Genomic DNA, 19,579 nt, shown 5'->3' with positions numbered 1-19,579 from the left:
CAAAGACATCTTGCTCAGCATGCTTTTAAAAAATATTAATTTATATTTCCTTCATATCAGAGCATTAAAGGTTACAGATAACCCTACAGAATTTAAGATTGATGCAGCGAGTGGATGATAGCTTGAGTGGAGTCTGTTGGAATGGCATTTGCATTTTCTATCTACCATCGCCACCCTTTTACTACTGCCATTTTCCTGTGGTAATAACAACTTTCCATGTTTTGTCACTACTGAGGTTTCCTTCCAGTTAGTTTTTTGAAAGCAGCTTTCACGTCCTTGTTCCGTAAACTGTAGATCAAGGGATTCAGCATGGGGATGATAATAGTGTAGAACACAGAGGCCCACTTGTCTTGGTCCAGGGAGTAGCTGGATGTTGGCCTCAGGTACATAAACATGACTGTGCCATAAAAAAGGGTGACGCCAGTGAGGTGAGACCCACAGGTGGAGAAAGCCTTATGGCGGCCTTCAGCTGAGCGCATTCTGATGATTGCTACGAGGATGAAGGCATAAGAGATGAAGATGATGAGGATGGTGCTGAATTCAATGAAGCCACACAGACTAAAGAGCAAGATCTCGCTGATGTAAGTGTCTGAGCAAGAGAGGGCTAAGAGAGGTGGGATTTCACAGAAGAAGTGGTTGATAATATTGGAACCACAGTAACTCAAACTGAAGGTGAGGGAAGTGTGGGCTACTAAACTCACCAAGCCAGCCAGGTAAGAGCCCAGCATGAGAGCTATACAAACTCTCTTGGACATGAGAGTGCTATAGTGGAGGGGTCGACAGATGGCCACGAAACGGTCGTAGGCCATGGCGGCCAAGACATAGCACTCGGCATCCACGAAACCTACGAAGAAAGCAAACTGGGTGGCACAGCTGGAGAAGGAGATAACTTTGTGCTTTGTTAAGAAGTCAGCCAGCATCCTGGGGGCGATGGCTGAAGAGTATCCCAGGTCAACGAAAGAGAGGTTACACAGGAAAAAGTACATGGGGGTGTGAAGCTGAGTGTCTGTTATGATCAAGATAATCATACCAATGTTCCCCACGACATTGACCAGGTAGATCAAGAGGAAGACCACAAAAAAGATGGTCTGCAGCTGAGGGTCTTGAGTGATGCCCATAAAGATAAACTCGGTCACCATTGAGTGGTTTTCTTTATCCATCTTTTATATTTTATGTGTGCCTGGATTTGCTTTACTGTTTGAAGTGATTTTTAGAAATCTTCCCAGTAATCAGGTTCTATGACCCATAGGGTAACTCAAATGACTTTAATGAAAGTGATGGATATGTGCTCTCTCCAGGTACCCAGTGAACATAGAAGATGGAAAATTCTGCTTCTCCAAAGACCTTGGTGTTCTGAGGTCATTTATCACATGCTACCAAATGTTTGACCTAATCTGTTCAGTTATCTGCGTTATTAATTAGTAAAGAAAAAAAGTCTTGAATGTCCCTTCCTTCTTCCTAAAACAAAGCAAATATGGACACAGATAATGAATAAACATTAACACTCATTACAAATAAGCACAAAAAGAAACTGAACAACTGAGGGATCTCAAAGTATAACATATCTCTCACACACACACACACACACAGAGAGAGAGAGAGAGAGAGAGAGAGAGAGAGAGTAAAATACTTGGAGCAGAAGGTTAGCAATATTAAAAAAAGCAGTGGATAATATTTTTTAAAAAGCCAGGAGTTACTGAGTGTTAACTATATGCCAGAACGTTGAGTGTTTCCACACATTACAAAATTTCATTCTCACAACAGCTCTGTGAAGTAGGTGCCTCTGTCATCTCTATCTTATACCTGAAAAGAATAAGGCTATATATTAAGGAACTTCAGCAAAGTCAGCAGCCAGTAAGTAGCAGAGCTGGGTCTGTCTGACTCTGGGGTTCACTTCACTTTATTGTGAACATGTGATATAATGTGATATAATGAAGTCACATCTCTTTATTTTTGCACCTGCATTTCTTTTTCCTGTCTTGCATACCATGCACAGACACAGAATTAGTCCTTTAGTCTCCCTAATATTTAGAAGCATCCAGAGATTTGGCATGGGAGTAATCAGGATGAAAACACAGCTGTGTCTTTGGACAATTCTATTGACTAATGAACGGGTTGTTGCATAGCTCAGTTCAGAGTTAAGATTCAAGGATCCTTCACTAAGGGGGAATGGAGAAAACATTATCCAACTCTGTGGTCAGAAAGCTGCATGTATGAACTTTTTGTGTATGTATGTAGTTGGATTTATATTTGGCCCATTGAAGAATTCTGAGAAGGAAGTGAGCAAAACCATACCAATCCAAACCAAATGAAGCCAAAACATGAGGTAATTTAGAAATAAGTAGGATTCTCTACTAAATGTGAGAGAGAAGTCAGAGTGTATCTCCTTTAGTTGGTTTACTGCTTAAGAAAGACAAGAGCAGAATAGTATAATGTCTTTCATTGGAACATGGAAATTCAGAACAGGTTATCTTAAATCCTAGGGTGGTGGAAGCAATGCCTCCACCTTTCAGTTTCTGCATAGAATATAATCAGTCACAATAAAGAAGGGGTCTAATAATGAATAATCAATACCATATATTTTCCTAAAAGTGTACAGTTTATAAAGTACTTTTTGATTCATTCTTAATATGTTGTTGAATGTGTGCATTGTTTCACACATTAAACCAATTAGGAAACAAAATGAAAAGATAAATCTTGGAGAAATTATTTGAAAAATATATTTTCACAAAGAATTTCTTTTTCCTAAGAAGGCACCTGGGTGGCTCAGTCAGTTAAGCATCCAAATCTTGATTTTGGCTCAGGTCAGCATCTTATGGTTCCTGAGATGGAGCCCCACGTTGGACTCTATGTTGACAGCCTGGAACCTGCTTGGGATTCTCTCTCTCTCTTTCTCTCTCTCTCTCTCTCTCTCTCTCTCTCTCTGCAACCCCCCCCCCCCAACTCATGCATGTGCTCTCTTTCTCTCAAAATAAATAAATAAACTTAAAAAAAAACTTGTTCCCATAATATAAAAGGAAACTTAAAATTCACTAATGAGAAAACAAACAACCCAAAAGTAATGGGCCAAACACTTGAATAGACACTTCACCAAGCAAGATACATGGTGGGCAAATAAATGCACGGAACATGCTCAAATCACTTGTATTAAGGATACACAAATTAAAACCACAATAAGATATTTCTACACATCTATTAGAATGGTTAAAATTTAAGAAGATGAACCATATGAAGTGTAAACAAGAAAGTAGAGGAACTGGAAATTTCATTACTGTTAGTAGGAAGGTAAAATAGTACAACAACAACAAAAAATAGTACAACCACTTTGGAAAACACTATGGCAGTACAAAATTAAATATACACATATCTATTGTATGATCCAGCCATCCTCCCCCTGCAAAACAAAACAAAACAAAACAAAACAAAACCAAACCAAACCAAACCAAAAAACACGTGGGAGCAACCCAAAGCCCCATCCATAAGTAATAAGAAATAAGGATAAGCACATTTTAGTATGTCCATAAGAGAATACTACTCAACAATTAAAAGAAACAAACTATTGATACATTAAACATGATGGATGAATCTCAAAAGAACTAGGGTGAGAGAACATACTTGATAAAAGAATATAGCTTATATGATTCCACTTCTAAAAGTCTAGAGACTGCCAGCTAATCGATAATGACAGCCAATCAATGGTTGCCTGGGTACAGGTGTGCGTGGGGAGAGACAGGAGGGAAGGATTACCAAGGGGCATAAGGAAACGTTTTGGCGTGACAGATTAGTTGACTATGTTGATTACGATGATGTTTCATGGCGTATATACATATACTAAAACATTAAAATTTTGGCTTTAAATATATTCAATTCATTGTATGCCAGCTATCGCTCAATAAAGCTGTTAAAAAAAAGGTACTTGTCCTTACCTCAATTATACTCATTCTCATTACCTGCGGATGTGTATGTCACTTTGTAGGTTCTGTTAATGAGGAAACAAAAACAGGCAGAAGGGACCTGCAGTCACACAGTGAGTTAGGTGCAGAACTGGCAATTGAGTCTAGGACTGCCAATTTCATACACAGTGCCATGTTCATTTTTTCCCTCTCTGCTTCACACTGGAAGGTGAAAATAACCCATCCGGAAAAGAATATAAGAGGTCTCTGAGTGCTCCCATTTCTCAGTGTATTGTTTTACTTTGGCAAAAGGGAAAATATTCCTATTATTGATACTGGGATGACTCATTCAGTCTAACCTCATAATTTTATAGAGGAAACAGATGCAAATCAAGCTTGAAAGTGCAGGACATTACCAGGAGTTACAGGGGTGAGGGATGCCCGCTCAGAACACGGCACATGGGGCAGGGCTGGCTGATCTTCAGCTTGGCATGTGGAGACCAATTCATTTCACTCACTTGAAGAATGGGATTAGAAAATCATTCTTTGCTCCCTTACGGAGTCAAGGTTCCAGTTAAAAGAGGAGTGTATGGGAAGGGGTTTCACCAATCATAAAGTGCTCTGCCTGTTCTTGCTTATAGTGGACAGACAAGTCCAGGCTTTGCTACCTGCATTTTTTTTTAATTTCTAGCATATTACTTATCTTTTTTAGAGTCTCAGTTTTTCATTTATTGATGAGATTAATGCTATATTAATATCTTATTAATGCTAACTTTCTGCAAGAAAAACACATCAGTTAGAGTGCATGTATATTCTATTATCTATCCATCATCTATCATCTATCTCTCTCTCTATCATCTATCTATGTCATCTATCTATCTATCTATCATCTATCATCCATCTACCTACCTACCTACTTACCTATCTATCACCTATCTAGTGCTAAGATCAGTATCTGTCATATGCTACACGCTTAATGCATTTGGCAATTATGTCAGTGTTAATTAAGTTAATTGTGTAAGAGGATTTAATTCAGTAGATAATTTTGTGCTCACAACTCCCAGAAAAAGAGTTCCAATCCTTATCCACACAGGTGATGTACCATGGACTGCTTTAACTTTTAGTGAAGGAGTGATTTTTCCACAACACTTCCATTAAGTGCTAAACCAAGCAGAGACAGATGAGGCTATAAAATTCAAAATCAGAGTAAAGATCAAATAAAACCATTATATATATATATATATATTATATATATATTATATATATGTGTGTGTGTATATATGTATATGTATATATGTATGTATATATGTATACACACATATGTATATATGTATACTCTCATGAGAATACGTGAGACTATATATATACCAGTCTATATATATGTGTATATATATATATATATATATATATATATATATATATATGGCCTACGTGACACTGGTATATATGTAGTCTCATGTAGTCTCATGTAGGTAAACTTCAACTGATCTGACTCTTGAAGAAATGGTGGAATATTGAATAAATACGAATATTCCATAGTTAAACTCTATTAACAAAAAAGACCAGCAAAAGTATTGTCTTATGCAAGCTAATACAGGTCAAATATATTTTAGATTTCTATGTATCATCTCTTTTTGCATGTTCACATGAAAAGAATTCTAGAATAAGAGTCTGGGATCCTGGTTGTTATCCTGTTTTTTCCACTAATTAGGTGTTCAAACTTGATGAATTGTTGCATTAGATGCAGCCTCCTTATCTGTGAAAGGAATAGGGTGAAGAATCCAAACTCTACGTGACTTTTCTACTCTAGTATTTTCTGAGTGCGTACTTATTGTGAAGTATCTAAAAGCCAAACCCATAGTTTATGTCTACTTTTGAACATTTAAAGTGGCATGGCCCCAATGCCAAGTAAAGCCATGCTCAGAGGAGCACAGGCAGGGTCATGCCCCATCCCTAATGGTCATGTCTTTTGGCCATCTGTCCCCATACTGACCTGTGCCCTGATTTGTTTTCTACCAGTTGGGGATAATGTCTCCTCTTCATTTGATGGGTACAATGAGCAAATATTCTGAAAAGAATCCAAAGGTGGTGACTCACGCTGGCAGCAGTCCCTGAACTCCTAGCTCAGCCACCTTTGCTCCTGTGTGCAGGAGGTTTTATCAAGTTTCAGAGTCACACGCTATCCTCAGAAGAAAAGAGCTGACATGATTTCTGCAGTCACAGGAGACTGGAAGTTCTGATGAACGTCACCCCTAAGGAATTTCACTCCTTCCTCTTTCCATCGTAATGATAAAAAGAAGGAAACACAAGGGACTTCTTTTCTGCCGCTCCAGTGTGGTGACTGATTCAAGCAGAAATGCATGCACTATTTTTCCAGCCCAAAGCTGCCTACTGGGTATGATTTTGATGCTAACTTAGGTCTGTTTGTTGATGCCTAAAAGTCTTTTCACAGAGGATGATAGCTTCCATGTGATATGGATGGGCCATCTTTAAACTGGACATGAAGGCAGTCTGGCATAAGGGTGGCATACAAGTACATAAGATGCATATGAGAGTTCACACACAAATTGTTTCAGTTTCCCATTTATATAAAGAAAAAGAAAATGAACAGTTATAAGATTCTCACTGCCTACCTGATATTTTGAAAAAATCTGCTTTATTTGGAAATGCTATTTGACTTGAGATAAAGTTTCATCCTAAAAGAAGAGATTCAAGAATAAAATTTTTAAAAGAATTAAAAAAACCTTTGTAATATCTTTTTCCATTTTTTGACTTTCAGTCCATGTATGTCCTTAAACCTGAAGTGAGCTCTTATAGCCAGGAGATAGTGGATGTTGTGTGTGTGTGTGTGTGTGTGTGTGTGTGTGTGTGTGTGTGTGGTTTGTTTTTGTTGTTTTTGTTGTTGTTATTGTTATTGTTGTTTTATCCAGCTTTGTACCTGTATTCTTAAATCTCATTTTATGATTAAAATTTAATTCCTAATAACATTGACATGTTCACTTTTTTATAAGATTTATTGATAAGTCAAAGCTTGATTTGAAATAAATATTCTCTCATTTCTCCAACTCATAATCCATTATATGGATGTAACATTGCTTATTTAAAGTATCCTGTTGAAGGACATTTGAATTGGTTCTGATCTTTTACTATTAGAAGAAAAAAATGCAGCAATCAATATCCTTGGGCATATCCAGTTGTCTCAATAACATTTCTTTTCTTTTCTTTTCTTTTCTTTTCTTTTCTTTTCTTTTCTTTTCTTTTCATTTGCTTCATTTCATTTTGTTTTATTTTATTTTATTTTTGAAATGTTTATTTATTTATTTTGAAAGTGAAAGAGCACAAGCAGGGAAGAGGGCCAGAGGGAGAGAGAGAGAGACATAGAGAGAATCCCAAGCAGACCCCATGATCAGCGTGGAGGCTGATGTGGGGTTAGATCTCACAGTTGTGAGATCATGACCTAAGCTGGAATCAGAACTCTGTCACTCAACTGACGGAGCCACCCAGGTGCCCCAACATTTATTTTAAAAATTATCTTTTCCCAATTTTTTGAATTGAATTTTCATTTCATAGAGTCTATATTTGTATTTTTCTGTTCTATTCCCTTGTTTCTTCACCATTCTATACAAATCATTCTTCAATAATTCCTTTTTAAATTATACACTCCCTTATATATTTTACAACAGCAAATCTAGTCCCACCTCCACTTGTTTTCTTTTGTTTTTTTTTTCCCAGGGTTGTCATGACTATAATAGAATTTTTAAAAATTTTTCTACATAAACTTTATAGTCAACTTACTTAGGGAAAAAGTCTGAGGATATTTTTGAGACTACATTACATTAATAAATTAACTTAGGGAGAATTGCCACATTTATTCCATTAAGTCTTATTATCAAATAGTGTGTATGTCTTCATAACTTGTTCAAGTCTACCTCTGTACCTTTCCGTTACCCTGCTTTGAACATTTTGTACTTGGTTTATGCTTAGATCTTTGGTTCAGCAATCAAAAAATGAATATCTTATCTTACATATAAACTTTCTAACTGGAGGTTTGTTTGTTTATATGAGCTTATTAGGTTAATTTTACTTTTTACCAATTTACTAAATTTTATCTCTCTCTGTTTTTTTTTTTAATTGATAATATGATAGTAGGAGTAGAAGTAGTAGTTTTTGGGTATGGTGTGGTAGAACGTGGCTACATCTAACACTGTCCTAATAAAGATTTAGTTAAAATGAAATGAGCCTCCAAAGCTTAACAAGGGAATTCTTCTTGGTTTTGCCAGATGATATAAGATCTATTTAGATGAAACTTTTGGTGGCTTGTGAGTAGTATGTAGGTATCCTCTGGAACAATGGATATATATACTCTCTCAGACCCCAATGACATATTTTTATAGCAAGCAGCTTATGTTGCCCCCTCTGTGTTCCTGAAATGACATTCATGAATAATTTACCTACACACATAATTTAAAGAGGAGAAATAAAAAGAAGAGAATTTGCAATTTACAATAAATAATTTAGCATTTATTTCGCCATGTATTTATTTATGTATTGAGTATCTTATACCTGAAATAAACTTGAATACCCTGGGACATGGAGAGTTCTTTGTTGTTAGGGACTGTTTTGCACTTGGCAGGCTTTTAGCATTTTTGCCCCTTACCTACTGGATTCTATCCCCTTCATGTGACAACCATAAATTCCCATAATGTCCCCAGAGGAAAAACACCACCTCCATTGAGAACTTCTTGATTCCAAGCATCTGATATTAATAATAATTCTCAATTAAGGGGTGATATAGTTTACTACATTAGACATCTAGCTTTACACTTTTCCCCTAATAACTGATGCATTCTTTCTTTTGGCAAACAACACCGCCAAGACTACTGTGCTGGTCAGAGTTTCCCAGAGAAGCAGACCCAATAGGAGATGGATATGTAAATCTAGATAAAAGGGGATTTAGTGTAGGAATAGGCTCATGTGGATATGAAGGCTGAGAAGTCCCACGATTTGTTGTCTGCAAGCTGAAGAACCAGGAAAGCCAGTGGCGTAATTGAGTTTGAGGCCCAAAGCTTCAAAATGGTATGGGGGTGTGGGGTAAGGTGAAGTTTCTGGTCTGAGTTTGAAAGCCTGAGATTCAGGAGTGCTGATGTTCCAGCAGGAGAAGATAGATGTCTCAGCTCAAGCAGAGAGAACAAACTCCCTCTTCCTCTGCCTTTTTGTTCTGTTCAGGCCCTCAAAGGATCAGATGATGCCCACCCACAATGGCGAGAGTGATCTTCCTTACTCACTCTACTGATTCCCATGCTAATCTCTTCCCAAGAACCCCCCCCCCCCCCAGACACATCCAGAAATAATGTTTTATTAGCTTTGGGCATCCCTTAGCTCCGTCAAGTTGGCTCGTCAAATTAGCCATCAGAAGTATCATATGCATTATTCCCGATTAATTGATCTTGTCCAGAGGGCATCAAATAAGTCAATCGTCATTATTGTAGTTTATATGTTATTTACATTTATCACAGAAGGATATTTTTCACAAACTCTTTGCTACTTTTGGGCTGTGATGACACAAAATGGTTAGCAATGCTCATTCTGGAGTAATAAAAAAACATGTTTGAGTCCCAGTTCTGGTGTGTATTAACTATTTGGACAAGTCACTTCTCAAGTCCCCAGTTTACTTATCTGTGATGGGGGTGCTTAATAGAAATAAAAAAAATGCATGTGTTTAGCAGGACCCTTGGCAAATAATACTCAGTTAATATTAGTCGCTATTATTGCTTGGCTCTACTGTCTTCTGATTACGACCCAGGAGATGACCAGCTGGTTCATAATCCATATTAATATGTAAGCTCCTTTAAAGGGGAGGTCACATCTTTACAGGTTAGTATGGTTTCTGTTAGTTGATCAATAAATGTTTGTTGCCTGCTTACTAGGCTTTAGAGTCCCATGGTTCTTCATAAAAAGTTCATTGCAACCTTATCAATGGGTATCTTTTATGGCACCAACTTCACATTCCAGTATCCAGTGTTAGAATAATCTGAGTGCTCCATGGAGATCACTTTGCAGCCTAATTTCTGATGGTCCCCATCATGGTAGAAGAGAGATAGAACATCATCTGGTACCTCCTTGAATGACAGTCAAGTGAGGATTAGAAATGAGTTCTGTTCTTATTCTGAAGCTCTTTGAGATTTCCTGCTCCATAGTTACCTCTGTGTGTTTCCTCCAATCAGCCCCTCACCATGATCCAGCTAGCATAAATTCTTGTAAGTACCCAAAGTCCTTCCAGAAGGCAGAGGTAGAGCTAACCTACTATTTTGTGGATTCTTTCAATGCTCCTAAGGGAATCAGACCACCAGCTGTAGGGGGAGACAGAAGAAGAATGTTTAGTGGGGGTTAGAAATGCAGAACTGGAAATTCATTCTCCACTAGGCTTAGGTATCCCTAGGGCAAAGGAAAGAACTGTGAAGAGAAAATATGATTTCCTTAGCTTCAGAGGGAAAAAGAGTAGATTAACATGAGATGACACGACACAAGGGATGCAGTCCCCAGAGACTGAAGAACAAGAAATATATCCTATTGAAAATAATTCAGAATGCTTACTCCAGTCTTATCCAGAGACTCTACAATTGGAAATAATTGCAAACAATATTACAGCCTCAGTGCAGCAATATATTTTATATTTTAAAATGTATTTTACCTTGATATAACAAATTGCAGTACTTATTGTTAAGGGAAAGTAGGAAAGAATGCAAAGTAACTCTCTTTTGACAGGGAAGGTTATAAAGGGTTTTTTTCTTATCTCTGTAATGAATGATGCCGAAAGTCTATTCTAACTGTGCCTACTGCTTAACTTGGGAGCATTGATGAATGTCTTCTCTGAGAAAGTTTGATGTGTGTTTCTTTTTTTGTTTTTGTTTTTTGTTTTTGTTTTGTTTTGTTTTTGGAGAATTTAATCATTAGAAACAAGTAAAAGGACCAAATAGAAGTCAAGCAGTCCACAAAGGTCAGGAAAAGATACAAAGGGTTCTGCCTGTTTAACTTACTGACCTGAAGAAAAATCCACAACTTTGTACATTTCTCCAATTAACCATATACCCAAATCTCCAGGAGCACTGAGAAGCTAAGAAGGTATGTTAAATAAATTCTCTGTTCAAATGGTATTTTGCTAATCAATAAAGCAAATTAATGAATGTAAATTCTAAGAAAGACAATTTTTAGCAACTATATTTTTGGCAATTATATTTTCTCTTCAGGAGATACACAGACTTTTTTTCTATATGTAACTAAACATATTCTGGCATATTACTGAAGCTCTGATAATTACAATATCAATTCCTCTGTGTATTAATGCTCACATCTGTTATTGAGGAGGTCATTCTCAATGATCTCAAATGTTAGGAGAATGAGAGTCGCATTAGCTGGGTATAAATTAGACTCCATTGGTTTAAATCTGTGACTCTGGGAGAGTCACAGATCTTTTGCACCTCCCATTTCTCATGTAAACTGAAGATTATAATACTGCTTTCCTCATAGGGTTTAAATAAAATATTTCAGGAAAAATACTTAACACAGTGCCTGTAAAGCATAGGGAATGCTCAACACATTTTAGTATTTTAGTACTTTGCTCGTCATTACCTTTCTTTGTGTCTCTGCCGTGTGCATGCACACACAATGTCTATAGCATTTTATTTATTTATTTTTCACTGTTTCTGATATAATAATCCTCTCAGGGAATTTTTTTTTTTCAACGTTTATTTATTTTTGAGACAGAGAGAGACAGAGCACGAATGGGGGAGGGGCAGAGAGAGAGGGAGACACAGAATCAGAAACAGGCTCCAGGCTCTGAGCCATCAGCCCAGAGCCCGACGCGGGGCTCGAACTCACGGACCGCAAGATCGTGACCTGGCTGAAGTCGGACGCTTAACTGACTGCGCCACCCAGGCGCCCCTCAGGGAATTTTTTTGATTGCGATAAGAGAAAAAGATCCATTCCTCCTTTTTCTAAATTTTTTTTAAACGTTTATTTATTTTTGAGACAGAGAGAGACAGAGCATGAACGGGGGAGGGTCAGAGAGAGAGGAAGACACAGAATCTGAAACAGGCTCCAGGCTCTGAGCTGTCAGCAAAGAGCCGGATGCAGGCTCGAACTCACAGCCCGCGAGATCACGACCTGAGCCAAAGTCGGACGCTCAAATGACTGAGCCACCCAGGGGCCCCCCATTCCTCCTTTTTAATTCCTTCTGGAGATGCTATTCTTTGAAATTTAAATAGTAAGATTATTTCAAGGAAGAGGACCAGGGCTAGACATCTGTACCATGAAATAGGGAGGGGGCAACACAGTGTTGAGAAACAGCAAGTAATTTGGCATCAACCCAGCGTCATTCTAAGCTCCAAATTCACCACCAGTTAGCTGAGTTCATTACCTCATCTAACAAAAGGTAATCTTATTAACACTCTTAGGGTAATATCTGCTTATCTCCACTGATTTGTAGTGATGCAAGGATAAGATAATGGGTACAATCACAGTTAGAAACCATTACAATACTGTCTGACAGACAATGCCAGGTTTATCATTGAACCCCTATTCCTATTCCAATGGAAACTAGCTGGAGCAGAGCATGGATAGGCACTTCTGAGTATCACACTGTCTGTGAGAATGGGACCAGCTCCTGTGCTCTCTTCTCCCCAACTGTGCTCAAGAGATCCATTATCTCCAGTGTTAGCAGAGATACTGGGTTACTTTCGTCCCATGTTTTAATTTTAGACAGTATCAAATAACTTCCTGCTGTGAGTGAGAAATGATTTAACACTTTGAACTATGATTTTACAGCTAGCCCAGCACAGTTTTATCTATTGTTTAATACTCTGAGGTCATGGAAGGGGTAGAGGATTGGGCTGGGAGTGGGGAAGAATTTCACTGGAGCTGTTTGTTACCTAAACTTTTACTTGGAATCTCTAAGCTGGGTTTTCTTTTTCCTTCTCTTTTCCCTTTCTCCCTTTCTTTCTTTCTTCCTTCCTTCCCGTCTCCTTCCCTCTCTTCTTTGTTTCTTTCTTTGCTTCTTTCTTTCTTTCTTTCTTTCTTTCTTTCTTTCTTTCTTTCTTTCTTTCTTTCTTTCTTTCTTTCTTTCTTTCTCTTTCCTCCTTTCTTTCTCCCTTCCTTCCTCCTTTCTTTCTTTCTTTCTTTCTTTCTTTCTTTCTTTCTTTCTTTCTTTCTTTCTCTTTCCTCCTTTCTTTCTCCCCTCCTTCCTCCCTTCCTTCTTTCCTTCCTTCTTCTTTCTTTCTTTCTTTCTTTCTTTTCTTTCTTTCTTTCTTTCTTTCTCTTTCCTTCTTTCTTTCTCCCTTCCTTCCTCCCTTCCTTCTTTTCTTTCTTTCTTTCTTTCTTTCTTTCTTTCTTTCTTTCTTTCTTTCTCTTTCCTCCTTTCTTTCCCCCCTCCTTCCTCCCTCCCTCCCTCCCTCCCTTTCTTTCTTTCTTTCTTTCTTTCTTTCTTTCTTTCTTTCTTTCTCTTTCCTCCTTTCTTTCTCCCCTCCTTCCTCCCTTCTTTCTTTCTTTCTTTCTCTTTCCTTCTTTCTTTCTTTCTTTCTCTTTCTTTCTTTCTTTCTTTCTTTCTTTTTCTTTCTTTCTTTCTTTCTTTCTTTCTTTCTTTCTTTCTTTCTTTCTTTCTCTTTCTTTCTTTCTTTCTTTCTTTCTTTCTTTCTTTCTTTCTTTCTTTCTTTCTCTTTCCTCCTTTCTTTCTCCCCTCCTTCCTCCCTTCCTTCTTTTCTTCCTTCCTTCCCTCCTTCCCTTCCTTTTTCCTTCCTTCTTACCTTCTTTATTTCTTTTGCCTGTATTTGGCTTTTTTACACTTTTCCAGGAGCGAATCTTATTTCCAGTTAAATTATCTGGCAGTGTGTGATTCCCCCAATACAACACTGTAGCTGGAACATTCCATGTGTTGCTGCTTCTCATGCTTTCCAGTTCTGGTGTGATCCTGGGAATCTGAATGTTAGGTAGAGGGTCTCACTGCTGTGGCTTGCTCTATTACTTTCATCTGGGATGTCTATTAATTCTTACAATCTGATTCTCTAAATATTGGAGGGAATTATTCAAAGTTCTCAGTACTTAGAAAATACTTTTTTTCCCCTCTGTAGATACTGATACTGGAAAATTCCAGTAGGTTTGCAAACATGCTAGTTGCATGGGGATTTCCTCTTTTTTCCCCCTTAGCTATCAATTTTTAAAGTTCCTCCCATCCCCAGGAGATTCAACTCTTTTCTTTTTATTTGGTACTTTTAACTAATTTTACTAGCTTTCACTGTTTTTAATTCATTCCATTAATACTGAGAAGTAGGAAGTGGTCTGAGTTCATTTGCCATCTTTCTCCAGAAGTTGTGTCCAGACACTATGTGTTAATATATCAATTAATTTATTTATCATAAATAATGAAGAGAGATACATCTTAAGGTTAAGTTCGTATAATTATCCAATAAACAGTTAATGCTAGACATGAGCTAGGTTAATGTATATATTAAGTCACTCAACTCAAGGTCATTAGTTAGTAGGCAGTACACCTAGAACTTAGCAGAGTCTTTTGATGTCTTTTGACTTGACATCAGTCCAACACATTTTTGGAATTTCTGTACATACATGTCAATAAAACGATGTTTATGTCTCTTTCGTGTTTATATCTGACCAAACACCATGCTTCATCTTCTTGCAGCTGAAATGAGAAGATATATGAAAGAGGTTCAAGGACGAAATCAAACAGAAGTGACAGAATTTATCCTCTTAGGACTCTCAGACAACTCAGATCTACAGAGTGTCCTCTTTGGATTGTTTCTGTTAATCTATATGGCAACCATGGTGGGTAATTTAGGGATGATGGTGTTAATTAAGATGGATCCTTGTCTCCACACTCCAATGTACCTCTTTCTCAGCAGCCTCTCTTTTGTTGATGCCTCTTACTCTTCTTCTGTCACTCCTAAGATGCTGGTGAACCTTGTGGCTGAGAACAAAGCCATATCTTTTAATGGATGCGCTGCCCAGTTCTACTTCTTTGGTTCCTTTTTGGGGACTGAATGCTTCCTGTTGGCTATGATGGCATATGATCGCTATGCAGCCATTTGGAACCCTCTGCTGTACTCAGTTCTCATGTCTGGGAGAATTTGTTTCTTGCTAGTAGCTATGTCTTTCCTAGCAGGCTTTGGGAATGCAGCCATACACACAGGAATGACTTTCAGATTGTCCTTTTGTGGCTCTAATAGGATCAACCATTTCTACTGTGACACCCCACCCCTGCTCAAGCTGTCTTGCTCTGACACTCGCATCAATGGCATTGTGATCATGGTTTTCTCCAGTTTTAATGTCATCACTTGTGTTATGGTTGTTCTCATTTCTTACCTGTGTATCCTCATTGCCATCTTGAGGATTCCCTCTTTAGAGGGCAGGCACAAAGCCTTCTCCACCTGTGCCTCCCACCTCATGGCTGTCACCATATTTTTTGGGACAATTCTCTTCATGTACTTGCGCCCTACATCTAGCTATTCAATGGAACAGGACAAGATTGTCTCTGTCTTTTATACAGTAGTGATTCCTATGTTAAACCCCCTCATCTACAGTTTGAAAAATAAGGATGTGAAAGGGGCCCTAAAGAAGATCTTACAGAAACACATGCTGTAAAGCCATGTTATATATCATCCTGTTATGCAGAAGAAAATACGTTTTCACATTAATTTTATTGTCTGGTTGCTTAAGCTTTGTGTGTTTGTGTATATTAAAGTTGATTGTTTAAAATGGGGGTATTCTTCTAAATCTTCTGGTTTTTTAAATGTGTATTCATGGGCCTATAGGATGAATAAACACAGTGGGGGGAGGTTGGTGCTTGGTAAAGTATCAAAATACTTAGATTTGGCTGACTTGGGCTTACGATCCAATGTCAATATTTAGCTTTTCTTGATCTGATATCTATAATATGGGTACAACTGCAATAACAGAGTAGTATTTTCCTGATTTTGTAAATTAACTGGAACATTTTGAGGGTAATGATTCAACGTACTTTAACTTTTAATCTTCACTTCTCCCAGAGTTTCGTATAGTTTTCAATAAATGTGTATTGAAAGTAAATTACCTATCTTTTGTTCATGGTAGTGGGGCAGGGCACTGTCAATGTAGGAACAATGGGGGAACTGCCTTCTTCCATGAGATGGCATGTCAAAGGAGGCCGATGATTTGGAATCAGGTAAATGTCTACTCCCTATTTCTCTCCATCTCACTATCCCTTCGAGACCTTGAGGGAGCACACCAGTACTTCTCATCCTCCAAGTAAGATCACCTCACTCCCCACCTCCCAAATTGGTTAGAGACCACAAAAATGTGTTAATTCACCATGTCCACTCTGAATAGTTCCATCCCCCTATAACTTCCACTTTCAAGTGTTAATCAACGTTTCTCTCAAAGATATTCAAAACTGTATCATGCTTGGTATCCTCCTTCCTGTTCCCTTTTATTCTGACTCATATGCTATAATATCTGTCCTTCTGTTGCTTCTTGAATAAGTACAACCTGAGACGAGTTGCCCTTGATCAATATTCATCGCTACTCTCAGTGCCCAGCTGAAATTCCATGGTCCATCAAACAACAACTCATCCTCAATCACCCTCAATTCCATGCTCTACTTTCTCTCCATTCTGCACATCTGACTAAATCCCAACTTAGTGAAACTAAATTGTTTCTTTGTTCTGTCCTCCCTTGAAGCTGCTTAGTACAATTAGAGAACACCTCTCAGCATGCCATTCCTTGCTGCCGATCTCGTGTCATACTTCTTTCTTCAAAACAAAAACATTTAGACAAGATCATCCCCATCTTGCCGTCTCTAATCTTTTTACATATACTCTTATTCCCACTTGTCAAATGGATATTGTATCCCTTGCTTGTCCCTAAACCCAGTTCTGGCACACATTTGGAGCTTTCCGTAAACTTTACTTCAAAACACTCTACTGGAATGTTCTCATTTGTTTATAAGCATCTTCTAGTATCACCCTTCTTAATAATTTCTTTGGCTGAAAGTCTTATCCAGTCACCAACTTATTTCTCTGCTCTCTTTACAATGAACGTTTTCAAAATAACTACCTGTACCCCTCGTCTCTACTTTCTCAAATCCCACTGCATGTTCCAGTTGTATTTCTGTACTGCCTCTCCATTGAACCCAGTCTTGTCAAGGACACATAAGAGCTTCACATTACTGTCTCTAAACATTGTTCTTCTGTCTTACGTTTACTTGGTATTTCAGGAGATTACAACTTTGTACTACTAGGAGGGTCTATATCTTAGCTTCACACCTATGTATCTTTGAGCTTAAAATATCTTTTTCCACATTAAGGTATAAATTGTGTTTCCTGCTACTTGTCCATAGTTTGTGCTTAGAATAAGGAAATACACACCCTTTACATCTTGAGCCATAATCCATTAAAAAATTGTTCATAGATATACAAAACTCTGCCCACATTTAATGTATATACTTTGTTGCATCTGGGCACATGTATACTTCAATAAAACAGTCAAAAAGCTATTAATGGAAAAACTAGCATGTAACTCGTACTGGAGATATAGCAGGTAAAAAATTAAAGGTTCTAATCTTCCCAAACTTATATTCCAGTGAGGAAGACTTTATTTTCTATGCCAAATGTGCATGTATGTGTGTGTGTGTGTGTGTGTGTACATGTGCACGTGTTTGACATGGGTATGAGTGGTATTTTGAAGAATAGTAAACCAGGTATTAGAGTAGGGAATGGTGGTGTCAGAGAAGAGTTCTCTGTGGAAATAACATTTGATCAAGGCTTGAATAAAGGTAATATCATCTGAATGTCTGTGGAAAAGCATTTCAGGTATACTTACAGTAACTATAAAGGCCCTGAGGCAAAATTCTCCTCGGTTTGCCAAAGGAATAGCAGGAGACACGTATGTGTGGACCAGTATGAACAAATGAAAGGAGGAAAAGACATGCAATGAGGAAGGTGTTTGAGAAGAAGTGATTGATCAAACAAGCCCGGTAGTTCACCAAGTGTCTTTGGACTTCACTTTTTCTGATCACCCTGTGATAACTGTCCACACCCCGACTCCAGACTGCAAGCTGAATAAAGGATTGAACAAGATAGGTTTTATTGGCTACTCTCTCAGTACCAAGGATACTGGTAGATATTTGTTTAATTAATTAATTAATTAATACACCGAGAGAGCCATATTCTAGTAGAAATGAAGAGCGATCCCATTTTAAGTGGAATTCTGAAGTGTAGAGGCTGGAGCTGGGCCATTTCATACCGTTTAATTTAGTGTTATGCTCCATGGAGTCTCAGGACCCTGCAATAGCTTCTGTACTTCTCTACGTGCCTAAGTTACTCTCCAGGGTATAAGTTGTTCACTGGGGAGAAAGTAGTTTAATTACTTCAGTGAAGAGCAAATGTGTGTCTTAATTTTGGATTGGCACCTTTCAAGCTTTTGATTTTTAGTGTTTTGCAGAGACTAACTCTCAAGAGAATCATCACAGACTTGATAAGGTGGACCGTCTGCTTTCAGATTCAAAAGCAGCATTTTCTACTCTTCTTTGAATTAACCGTGTCTTAATTCTGTCATAGCTGGATCTCTTCCACCGCTTGCATTTTCATCCCAGCTACAAATTTCACATTGTGAGACAGAAAACTGGTATACCTCCCAAAGCAAGAAAACAAAACTAAAAGTAAAAACAATTACTTTTAGTGAAGATCTCTTAAGGCCAAAGGTAAGACGGTTTAATTTATCTGAAAGTGTTCAGATATCGAAAGGTTCTGAGACAACTCAAAAAACATTCAAATAGTTAACCATCTCAACTATGATATGTCTGAAACATTAAATTTAATGTTTCAACTAAATTAATTTGGATTTTGTTTTTATTTCGATTTCTTTGTTAATGTTTTTACTTTTTTTTTAATGTTTTATTTATTTTTGAGACAGAGAGAGACAGAGCATGAGCAGGGGAGGGGCAGAGAGAGAAGGAGACACAGAATCCGAAGCAGGCTCCAGGCTCTGAGTGGTCAGCACAGAGCCCAACACGGGGCTCGAACTCACCAACTGCGAGATCATGACCTGAGCCGAAGTCGAATGCTCAACCGACTGAGCCACCCAGGTGCCCCTGTTAATGTTTTTAATGTTTATTTATTTTTGAGAGAGAGAGAGAAAGAGCAAGCAGGGGAGGGGCAGAGAGAAAGAGAGAGAGAGAGAGAGAGAGAGAGAGAGAGAGAGAGAGAGAGAGAGAATCTGAAGCAGCCTCCAGGCTCTGAGCTATGAGCACAGACCCCATTGCGGGACTCAAACTCACAAACCATGAGAGCATGACCTGAGCTGAAGTTGGACACTTAACCGACTGAGCCACCCAGGTGCCCCCTGGATTTTGTTTTTAGAAGACAGGGATTTAGGATCACTAATAACAAATCAGAATTTTATAGAATTTTCAGTATATACAGACACATACATATATGGATGTATATATACATGTATATCCATGTGTATACATACTTGTGTATGTGTAAAACAGAGAAAATTAATTTTTGTAGCAAGAATGCCATATTATGCTTGTATATATACATATAGGCATAAAGTAGAGCTTTACAAAATTTTTGAATTGGTTATTTTATAGGGTAGGATTTCATCCGAATATAGAGATAGACCTGTTAAAAGACTGTTGT

The 19,579-nt window shown here is 37.9% G+C and overlaps 2 protein-coding genes and 1 long non-coding RNA gene across 4 annotated transcripts in view; 1 reads left to right on the top strand and 2 right to left on the bottom strand.

Annotated features, from left to right (window-relative positions):
• Positions 1–227: 227 nt before the first annotated feature.
• On the bottom strand, positions 228–9,200 carry LOC101085496 (olfactory receptor 1019). Of its 2 annotated transcripts, XM_045038159.1 has the most exons (2): positions 8,510–9,200; positions 228–1,150 (listed from the first exon to the last, which is right to left on the bottom strand). In XM_045038159.1, the coding sequence occupies exons 1-2, from the start codon at positions 8,535–8,537 to the stop codon at positions 228–230; spliced, it is 951 nt and encodes a 316-aa protein (XP_044894094.1). In that variant the 5' UTR covers positions 8,538–9,200. The 2 variants fall into 2 exon arrangements, with proteins under 2 accessions (XP_044894094.1, XP_003993400.2); XM_003993351.3 differs by lacking the exon at positions 8,510–9,200 and having other exon boundaries at positions 228–1,404.
• A 169-nt stretch (positions 9,201–9,369) lies between these two features.
• The window catches only part of LOC123380609, a 31,201-nt gene continuing 20,991 nt past the window's right edge, over positions 9,370–19,579 (bottom strand). The window contains exons 3-4 of the long non-coding RNA XR_006586622.1: positions 14,511–14,583; positions 9,370–10,243 (exon numbers count right to left, since the gene is read on the bottom strand). This is a non-coding gene — a long non-coding RNA (uncharacterized LOC123380609). The remainder of the gene's footprint in view (positions 10,244–14,510; positions 14,584–19,579) is intronic.
• LOC101085240 (olfactory receptor 5AP2) lies at positions 14,589–15,542 on the top strand. Its single transcript, XM_003993350.4, has one exon. The coding sequence runs from the start codon at positions 14,589–14,591 to the stop codon at positions 15,540–15,542; it is 954 nt and encodes a 317-aa protein (XP_003993399.3).

This window comes from Felis catus, chromosome D1, assembly GCF_018350175.1.
Source record: "Felis catus isolate Fca126 chromosome D1, F.catus_Fca126_mat1.0, whole genome shotgun sequence".
Taxonomy (NCBI): domain Eukaryota; kingdom Metazoa; phylum Chordata; class Mammalia; order Carnivora; family Felidae; genus Felis; species Felis catus.
This window is presented reverse-complemented; position numbering and strand designations above follow the sequence as displayed.